The sequence below is a fragment of the Carcharhinus amblyrhynchos genome, chromosome 33 (assembly GCF_965287045.1).
Source record: "Carcharhinus amblyrhynchos chromosome 33, sCarAmb.v2.hapA, whole genome shotgun sequence".
Taxonomy (NCBI): Eukaryota; Metazoa; Chordata; class Chondrichthyes; order Carcharhiniformes; family Carcharhinidae; genus Carcharhinus; species Carcharhinus amblyrhynchos.
In genome coordinates, this window is record NC_137356.1 from 3,901,198 (window position 1) to 3,911,956 (window position 10,759).

General features: G+C 48.9%; 1 protein-coding gene across 1 annotated transcript in view; it reads right to left on the reverse strand.

Annotated features, from left to right (window-relative positions):
* Positions 1–9,654, reverse strand: part of LOC145360971 (C-type lectin domain family 4 member G-like) — a 25,279-nt gene extending 15,625 nt beyond the window's left edge. The window contains exons 1-4 of the mRNA XM_080216478.1: positions 9,482–9,654; positions 4,379–4,480; positions 2,063–2,137; positions 1,430–1,501 (exon numbers count right to left, since the gene is read on the reverse strand). Coding sequence (XP_080072604.1) covers positions 1,430–1,501; positions 2,063–2,137; positions 4,379–4,480; positions 9,482–9,566 — 334 coding nt within the window. The 5' untranslated portion in view covers positions 9,567–9,654. The remainder of the gene's footprint in view (positions 1–1,429; positions 1,502–2,062; positions 2,138–4,378; positions 4,481–9,481) is intronic.
* Between the last annotated feature and the right edge of the window lie 1,105 nt (positions 9,655–10,759).

Below are 10,759 nucleotides of genomic sequence, written 5' to 3' on the forward strand. Positions count from 1 at the left end.
CACAGACTCACTCACACTTATTCTTTTACACAAATTATCCTGAGATGATTTACGCGGTTAATGAATTTTAACCATGATGACATGTGGCTGTTCGACCGTGACAGGATCACTGACCAGGAGCAATGAGCCAACCGGCTCCTGCAGGTGTTGGTGGAAGGAGCTGATTGAGGGAAGGGTATTTAGTGAAGGGGGGGCTGTTATTGGAGGTATTGGCTGAGGGAGGGGTATTATTGAGGGCAGAGAGGTGACTGAGGGAGAGAGGGGACAGTGTTCCACTGAGCAAGGGAGTGAGGGGACTGGGTTCCACTGAGCGAGGGAGCGAGGGGACTGGGTTCCACTGAGCGAGGGAGCGAGGGGACTGGGTTCCACTGAGCGAGGGAGCGAGGGGACTGGGTTCCACTGAGCGAGGGAGCGAGGGGACTGGGTTCCACTGAGCGAGGGAGCGAGGGGACTGGGTTCCACTGAGCGAGGGAGCGAGGGGACTGGGTTCCACTGAGCGAGGGAGCGAGGGACTGGGTTCCACTGAGCGAGGGAGCGAGGGGACTGGGTTCCACTGAGCGAGGGAGCGAGGGGACTGGGTTCCACTGAGCGAGGGAGCGAGGGGACTGGGTTCCTGTGGAGTTTGAGTCATTTCTGATTGGAGGTCCAGGCTGGGGAGGGGTTGGGCACTGCTGCCACCTACAGGAGCTGGCCCTTCACTGCTCCCGACTGAACTCCCTGAACTTCGCTTCCTCTTTGCTTGGAAGGCACTGTTCAGGTCTCTGGAGAACTTGTTCCCCAGACGTTGCAGACCATGTGGGTCAGGCAGGAACAACAGGCTGGCTTATTGGGCATGGGGGCCATCACAGCTAATCCAGATCCTTCCCTCAGTTAATACCCTCCAGTGCACATTCACCCATTGCAGAGAGCTAGAATGGGAATGAGGAAATGAGGGGGGGTCTTATTGAAAGTTACAGGATACTGTGGGGTCTGGATAGAGTGGACGTGGAGAGGATGTTTCCACTAGCAGGAAAAACTAGAACCAGAGGGAACAACCTCAGGCTAAAGGGACGATCCTTTAAAACAGAGATGAGGAGGAATTTCTTCAGTCAGAGAGTGGGGAATCTGTGGAACTCTTTGCTGCAGAAGGCTGTGGAGGCCGGGTCATTGAGTGTCTTTAAGACAGAGATAGATAGGGTCTTGATTAATAAGGGGATCAGGGATTATGGGGAAAAGGCAGGAGAATGGGGATGAGAAAAATATCAGCCATGATTGAACGGTGGAGCAGACTCGATGGGCCGAGTGGCCTAATTCTGCTCCTATGTCTTATGGTCTGGTGGAAATGTGTTCCCCAGTTAATTCTGAGTGAGGCTGGGGCTTTGTTTCACTGAGCTCCCAGTGATTGAACCATACCGGCCAGTTGACTCATCCAACGTTGTGTCCCTCTCACCTCTTTCACCCATCTGTGACACTTCGTTCCGAATACGCTCCTCGAGTTCCCTCAGCTCTGATCTGTCCGAAACTGAAATGTGAGGAACGAGTCAGAATTCGAGATCGGAATTTACAAAACCAGCTACGGTGCGAGCCGCGATGCGAGGAAAATGAGTTCCATCACCTCTCTATCACTTATCGACCAAGTCCTAACAGGATATTAACTAACACCAGAGATTTGCAATGTGTGGATTTGTGATGTTCTAACTATGTTGTGGGGGGGGCGGAGGTGGGTGTCAAATAAAAAAAGAAATGATGTGGTTTGTCCGCAGAGATTCAACTAACGACAGATTTATTGGAAGAGATATTCTCTGCATTGTACAGAGTACAAACCAAAATTATCAGAGCTGCCTGTGCCAGCACCCTAACGACATCACCATCAAATCATACAAACAGCTCTTAAAGCAACTTGCCATCCTTTTAAATATATAGCAGGATTTGGGGAGGCGACAGACTAGGGGTATTATCACTGCTCTATTAATCCAGAAAGCTAATTAGTGATTAATTAGCTGTTAACTTTACTCTGGATTCTTGGGCTTTCCCAGGTGAAACTTGAAGTTTATTTGACTGTATTCACAGACACCACACTCACCGTTATTCAGTGCGTGAGAGACTTGCATCTGGACCTGTGCCTGGAACCCCTCCACCGTCTCATTGGTCTTTGAACCTGAGGAATCAGCAAGGATTTGATCGCAGAGTTAATTTAGCAGCCGCGAGATTGTAAATTAAACTCCCCAAAACCCAATTACCAGCAACAAACATGGTGGCAATCACCGTGACCCTACAGGGAGGTGAGAATGATTCGTAGAATCCCTACACTGCAGAAGGAGGCCATTCGGCCCATCGAGCCTGACAACTATCCCACCCAGATCCTACCCATGTAGCCCCATGCATTTACCCTAGCTAGTCCCCCTGACACTGAGGGGAAATTTAGCACGGCCAATCCACCTAACCAGCACATCTTTGGACTGTGGGAGGAAACCGGAGCACCTGGAGGAAACCCACGCAGACACGGGGAGAATGTGCAAACTCCACACAGACAGTGACCCGAGCTGGGAATCGAACATGGGTCCTTGGCGCCGTGAGATAGCAGACAGTCAAGATGTAATTTATTGATGTCCATCAACCAGGTCCTGAATTAATATTGGGGTTCAGATATGTTAATAAAAGCAAAACACTGAGGGAAGTGGATGTTATGGCGGCTGTGACTGACATGGGGGAGGGGGGGTGACCATCAACAGATCTCGTGGAGATCTCCCTATTTGGCACGGGTGAGTTTTCCCAGTGAGAAATGAGTTTAAACTCAGCGGTTTTAGCCTAGGATGAGTGTTACACACCCGGACCTCAGGATTTGTGTTGCTGGAAGCCATTGAAATCCCCTCTTCTTTACGTTAATAAAGCAGTGTGATATTGGAAGACTGGCCCTGGTGAGATTATTACACTGGGAATCTGAAACCCTCTCCTCCCCTCTCTATACACCACTCCCTCCATCTTCCCCACCTCTCACACCCTCCCCCCATTCCTCCACCCCCTCACCTTCCCTCCCCCTCCCCTTCCTCTCCCCCCCCCCCCCCCACAACCCCCACCAACTCCCCCACCCACATTCGGATTCATTTCTTTCTCTTCCAGTTTGCTGAGTTATTTTCTGAGATGCGCCAAGGCCACAGTTGGGATGATTGATTGATATCTGCAATTTTGCCAAGGTGAAGAAGTGGGAGGCGATGGTCTGGTGGTATTATCACTCAAATATTCATCCAGGAAGTTAGCTAACATCCTGGGGACCCGGGTTCGAATTCCGTCACGGCAGCTGGTGGAATTTGAATTCAATTAAAAATATTTGGAATTACGAATCTGCAGGTGACACGGGCAAGCTGGTAAAATACTAGCCTTAGTCTCAAACTGGGAGAATGTGTCACAGATGTTTCTTGGAGACTTGTCTCAATAAATGGTGTTGGTCATTCCATCAGTCACACCAGAGTGGACTTGGACACAATGCTGTTACTGGAACCTCGTGTTACGTTGAACAAGTCTGAGTCTGTTGTTGGAGAACCTTCACCACACGAATCATAGAATCAGCAAGAGGCCATTCAGTCCATTGGCTCTGTGCTGGTCCTCCCATAGAGTATCCCACCCAGGCCCTCCAGTGATTTGACAGAACATCCATCAGCCTTTCTCAACTAATGAGGGACAATAATGCCCAGGTGTTAAGGGTGTGTTTGAATGACACACAATTGAAGAGCATTGGTTAAAATGCATAGAGTACTTATAAAGCGAGACCGCTGGAGTTTATCATTGTTTTGGTTTAGTTTGTTAAGTTTCCTTTTGATGTTTTGTTTTAGTTAGAATATTCCATCGGGGCTGTCACTCTCTCTTTAATTTGTTTAACTCTTTGCTTACTGCTTTCTCCAAAAGACTACAAAGTGCGTGTAATGCTGCAATTTGGTGACTAAATCAGTTATCAGGGAAAGTATTTGGGCGGAACGTTCCTGTCCCACTCTCCAGGGGAACCGTAGCGGGCGGGACAGGACCATGTAACATGCCGTTGACCTCAGGAGAGATTTTCTCATCTTGGGGCGAGCACGGCCAAAAAATTCCTCCCCTTGGCGTCAAGCCTCAAACTCCACCCACTAGCTTGAGTTTCCTCCGATTTCCTCCCACAATCCAAAGATGTGTGGGTTAAGTTGATTGGCTGTGCTAAATTGCCCCTAGTGTCAGGGAGATCAGCAGGGGAAAGATGAGTGCTTACGGGGATAGGGCCTGGGTGGGATTGTTGATGGTACAGACTCAATGGGCCAAATGGCCTCCTTCTGCACTGTAAGGATTCTATGTTATGTTAATTCAACACCAGTACACCCCAAAAATCAATTGAAAGAAAGCAAACGAGGGCAGGAAGTGTACAGTTACTTACATTTAATGACCCCAGTCACCAGAAGAATGAAGAAGACACTCAGAAGGATGAAGATGAGGAACATCAACATCTTTCCAGAGAAGATTGACTTCAATCGGCTCCCTGAGATTTCAAACACAGCACTGATTAGAGCGTTAAATAGTATCAAAACCTTCAAAATGACGGGTAAATATAATTGCTGCCATATTAACTCCCTGGTCACCGAGATTCTTTCAAAGCTTTGTGTTGGAAAGGTCAATAGCAAATCACAGGAGCTTGCTCATCTCAAAATAACAGAGAAACAGTGGCTTCCCTTTCCTCACAATGTCCTGAACCACTTTACAACCAGTGAGGTTCTCCTAAAATGTAGCTACTTCTCTCAGGGAGGAAATGCAGCAGCCAGTTTGAGCACAGCAAGATCCCACAAAACCGTCCCAAGATAAGCACCAGATTATCTGTTTTTGAGGGATAAATATTGCCCAGGAGATCTGGAAGAACTCCCTTCTTATTTTGCAACAAAGCCTTAGGATCTTTTTAGCCCCCACCCCCGAGAGGGCAGGTGGAGGCTCCCTTTAGCTTTATTTGTCAGTGTCACGAGTAGGCTTACATTAACACTGCAATGAAGTTACTGTGAAAATCCCCTAGTCGCCTGTTTGGGTACACTGAGGGAGAATTTAGCACGGCCAATGCACCCTAACCGGCACATCTTTCAGACTGTGGGAGGAAACCCATGCAGACACGGGGAGAACGTGCATACTCCGCACAGACAGTGACCCGAGCTGGGAATCGAACACAGGATCCCTGGCACTGTGAGGCAGCAGTGCTAACCCACTGTGCCACCCATAGCCTCTCATTGCCAACCTCTCCCTGAGCATTGCAGTAGGTTGTCAGTTTAGATTAAATGCTCCTGGACTGGATATTGAATCTAAAACCTCTGATTCAGAGACAAGAGTGCTGTCACAGAGACAGGAGTGATTCCCTGCAGGAGCTCCAATGCTCCTTCAACTATTTATGTGAAATGTAAAACAAATCTGGAAAGTTGCTGTTGCTAAATCAGCTGGACTGGTCAATACTTTCTTCCACGGGATGTGGTGTGGCTGGCTAGACCAGCATTTATTATCTGCCCCTTATTGTCCCCTTGAGAAGGTGGTGGTGAGCTGCCACCTTCAACTGTTGTAGCCCACGTGGTGTAGGTATACCCCCAGTGCTGTTAGGGAGGGGTTTCCAGGAGTTTGACCCCGTGACAGTGAAGGAACAACCGATACGTTTCCAAGTCAGGATGGTGAGTGACTCGGAGGGGAAATTCCAGGTGGTGGTGTTCCGAGGTTTCCACATCATGTGGAAGCGGTGAGGAGGTGCTGATGGAAGGAGCCTTGGTGAGTTGCTGCAGTGCATCTTGTTGATGGTACACAGGGCTGCCCCTGAGTGTCGGTGGCGGAGGGAGTGAATGTTTGAGGATGGGTGCCAATCAAGCGGGGCTGCTTTGTCCTGGATGGTGTTGAGTGGAGCCGCACCCACCCAGGCAAGTTCATAGAATCCCTGCAGTGCAGAAAGAGGCCATTTGGCCCATCGATTCTACACTGACCACAATCCCACCCAGCCCTGTTCCTGTAACCCCACATATTTACCCTGCTAATTCCCCTTACACTACAGACAATTTAGCATGGCCAATCCACCTAACCCGCACATCTTTGAACTGTGGGAGGAAACCGGAGCACCCGGAGGAAACCCACGCAGACACGGGGATAACATGCAATGTCCACACAGACAGTGACCCAAGCCGGGAATCGAACCATGTCCCTATGTTGTGTTTAGATGGCGGATTGGCTCTGGGGAGTCAGGAGGTGAGTTACTCGCCACAGGATCTGACCTGCTCTGGTAGTGTTTATCTGGTTAGTCCAGTTGAGGTTCTGCTCAGTGGTTGATAGGGAGGACTCAGCGATGGTGGTAAGATGGTTAGATTCTCTGTTGTTGGAAATGATCATTGCCTGGTTATTGTGTTCAGACCACCCTCTGAGCAAAGCTGGATATTACCCAGGATTTGCTGCTTCTGTACCTGAGGAGTTGTGAATGGTGCTGAACATTGTGCAAACATCAGCGAACATCCTCATTCTGATCTTATGACAGAGGGAAGGACATTGAGGAAGCAGCTGAAGATGGTTAGGCCTCGGAATCTCCCCCGAGGGAGTCCTGCAGAGATATCCTGGAGCTGAGATAATTGATCTCCAACCACCGCAACCACCTTCCTTTGTGCTGGGAACGCAGAGAGTTTCCCCCTTATTCCCATTGAGTCCAGTTTGGCTGGGGCGCCTTGATGCCACGCTTGGTCAAATGCTTCCTTGATGTTAAGGGCAATGACTTTTACCTCACTTCTTGAGTTTAGCTCTTTTGTCCGTGTTTGGGCCAGGGTTATAATGAGGTCAGGGGCTGAGTGACCCTGGCGAAACAGGAACTGTTCTTGCTGAGTAAGTGTTGCTGGTCCATCACTGTACAGATGGCCAAGAGTAGACTGATGGGGTGGAACTAAGGGGAAAAATTCTTTCCTATCTCTCCCATCTTTGCCCCTCATCATTTTTACACACCTCGGTCAGGTCCCTCTCTCCTCAGCCACCTCTGCTCCAAGAAAAATTAACAGTAAGAAGTCTCACAACACCAGGTTAAAGTCCAACAGGTTTATTTGGTAGTAAACGCCACGAGCTTTCAGGGCTTGCCCCTTTGTCAAGAGAAAGAACCCAGGCTATCCAGTCTCCCTGCATAACTGGAACGCTCCATCCCAGGCAGCATCCTGGTGAACCTCCTCTGCACCCCCTCCAGTCCAATCACATCCTTCCTACAGTGTGGCAACTGGAACTGCACACAGTGCTCCAGCTGTGACCGAACCACCTTATCTACCTGTCCTGCTGCCTTCAGAGATCTGTGGACATACACACCCACTGGTCCTCTGTACTTCTTGGTGTCCATCCCTTCATTATGCATTCCTTTGCCTTCTTCCCAAAATGCATCACCTCAGACATTTCAGGGTTAAATTCTATTTGCCACCGTTCTGCCCATCTGACCCCCCCTGTCTATATCGTCCTGTAACCCAAGGCTTTCCTCCTCACCATTTACCACACCACCAATTTCTGCGTCACCTACAAACTTACTGATCATGATCAAACTTACTGATCATGCTCCCCTCATTCACATCCAGATCATTAATGTACATAACAAACAGCAAGGGATCCAGCATTGATCCCTGCGGAATACCACTGGATGCAGGCTTCCAGTCACTAAAACAATCTTCCGCCATCACCCTCTGCTTCCTGCCAATTCAGGATCCAATTTGTCAAATGTCTAATCAACGGGGATGAAATAGAAAGGGTTGAGAGCTTCAAGTTTTTAGGTGCCCAGTTCTCCGACAACTTGTCCTGGTCCCCCCATGCCAACACTATAGTTAAGAAGGCCCCACCAACGCCTCTACTTTCTCAGGAGACTACAGCTCTCACCAACTTTTACAGACGCCCCATAGAAAGCATTCTTTCTGGTTGTATCACAGCTTGGTCTGGGCTCCTGCTCTGCCCAAGACCACAAGGAACTACAAAAGGTCATGAATGTAACCCAATCCATCACACAAACCAGCCTCCCATCCATCGACTCTGTCTACACTTCCCGCTGCCAGCGTAATTAAGGACCCCACGCACCCCGGACATTCTCTCTTCCACCTTCTTCCGTTGGGAAAAAGATACAAAAGTCTGAGGTCACGTACCAACCGACTCAAGAACAGCTTCATTCTCACAATAATGATTTCATGGTTTTATATCCCAGGTTTTTGAACTGAGCTTAAATTCCACCAGCTGCAGTGGTGGGGTTTGAACCCACATCCTCAGACCATTAACCTGGGCTTTTGGATTACTAATCTGGTGACATGATCACTAACCGCCGTCTCCCCTCTAACTCCTGTCCCTCTGCAGTCAGATATGCTTTGCACTCGTCACATTTTTGTAAATTTCCACATCCTTCCCTGATGTGGACCCGTCCCCTATTTCTGTAACATCTTCTGGCCTCGTGACCTTCTCAGATCTCAGACCATAGTCACTGTGCCACTGGTAACTGTGCCTTCAGGTACCTGCATCCTTAACTCTACAATCTCCTCCCGAACCCCCTCTGCTTCTCTCCATCCTCTTGTTAAACACCACTTAAAAACCAACCTCTCTGGCAAAGCTTTTTGCCACCTGTGCTAATCTCTCCTATGTGCCTTGGTGTCATATTTTGCTTTAACCTGTGACGTATCTAAGTGTGGGCACGGTGGCACTGTGGTTAGCAATGCTGCCTCACATGCCAAAGACCTGAGTTCACTTCCAGCCTCGGGTGATTGTGCAGAGTTTGCATGTTCTCCCCGTGTCTGCGTGGGTTTCCTCTGGGTACTCCAGTTTCCTCCCACACTTCAACAATGCGCAGGTTAGGTGGATTGGCCGTGTTAAATTGCCCCTTAATGTCCAAAGATGTGCGGGTTAGGTAGATTGGCCATGCTAAATTGCTCCTAAAATGTCCAAAGATGTGCAGGAAAGATGGATTAGCCATGCTAAATTGCTCTTTAGTGGCCAAAGATGTGTAGGTTAGATGGATTGACCATGCTAAATTGCCTCTTAGTGTCCAAAAATGTGCAGGTTAGTCGCACTGGCCAGGCTAAATTGCCCCTTAGTGCCCCAAGATGTGTGGGTTCAGTACATTGGCTACGCGAAATGCATGGGGCTAGGGTGATATGGCAGGAAGTGGTTGGCCTGGGTGAGATGTTCTTTCAGAGAATCTTTGCAAACTCAATGGGCGAAATGGCCTCCTTCTGTAGGGTAAAGTTTCTAAGGTACTGCCTATGGAGGTGGAATGTGAAGTGACTGTGAGGTTGTACAAACAGTTGAGACAAAGAAGCAAACAATAAGCTGCAAAGAGGTTTCACAAATACAGCACGGTAACTTAGAGAGCAAGAATCTGAGAGAAACAACCTCCCTTTGTGAAATATTTCTCACCACCATTCCTCCCTCACTCAATACAGCAAGAAACTCATGTTCGTAACACAACCAGATACTCAAATCAAAAGGATGTTCTCTCTGACACACTGATTCCTACCTTCACTGAGTGAAAACTTACCTGGAATCCGCCTCGCCTGTTTCTGTTTGGGTTCATTGTCAATACTGAAATCGTCCAAATCATCGTAAGCTCGTTCCCCAGACATTCTGCCAGAAAGTGTGGACACGGATGCAGAGCTGGACAATGAGCTGGTGCGGGAATGGAGAGCTTTATATCATCTATTACATCAAACATCCTAATATCCAAACCAATTTTCACCCCACCCATCGTGTTCCCATTTGCAGAATCGAAACCAACACGTGTAAAGCTGACATGGAGTTTTCTGAATTGATATAAATATCGCAGCAGGAAGGAAATGGTGACAAATGTTCCGATTGTTTAAACTGCCTGACAGCAATATTAACCAAAACATTCTGGAAAAATAGGTTTTCTCATGTTTTGAACTCGAGGATCTCAGACAACCCAGCTCCTGGATATTCTACACAAAGATTGATACTTCCAGAAGGGAGATGGTTCCAGAAGGGAGATGGTTCCAGGAGGGAGATGGTTCCAGAAGGGAGATGGTTCCAGGAGGGAGATGGTTCCAGAAGGGAGATGGTTCCAGGAGGGAGATGGTTCTGGGAGGGAGATGGTTCTGGGAGGGAGATGGTTCTGGAAGGGAGATGGTTCTGGAAGGGAGATGGTTCCAGAAGGGAGATGGTTCCAGGAGGGAGATGGTTCCAGAAGGGAGATGGTTCCAGGAGGGAGATGGTTCCAGGAGGGAGATGGTTCCAGAAGGGAGATGGTTCCAGGAGGGAGATGGTTCTGGGAGGGAGATGGTTCTGGGAGGGAGATGGTTCCGGGAGGGAGATGGTTCCGGGAGGGAGATGGTTCTGGGAGGGAGATGGTTCTGGGAGGGAGATGGTTCCGGGAGGGAGATGGTTCCGGAAGGGAGATGGTTCAGGGAGGGAGATGGTTCTGGGAAGGAGATGGTCCCCGAAGGGAGATGGTTCTGGGAGGGAGATGATTCCGGAAGGGAGATGGTTTTTATACTTCCAATGATCCAGCCTCCACAGAATCAAGGCAGGGGGAGGCGGAGCCCTTCTGCATTTCAGTTCTGATCCAATCGAATGGAGGTACGAGGGGTGGAATGGCCTCCTCCTGTTCCTGTACAGCTAGGATTGTGGCAGCTGAACAGACGAGTTACAGCTAGTGTGTGTTTGGCAGAATATCGTTTGAAGTTTATTTATTTTTGTCACAAGTCGGCTTACATTAACACGGCAATGAAGTTACTGTGAAAATCCCCAAGTCACCACACTCCGGCGCCTGTTCGGGTACACTGAGGGAAAATTTAGCACG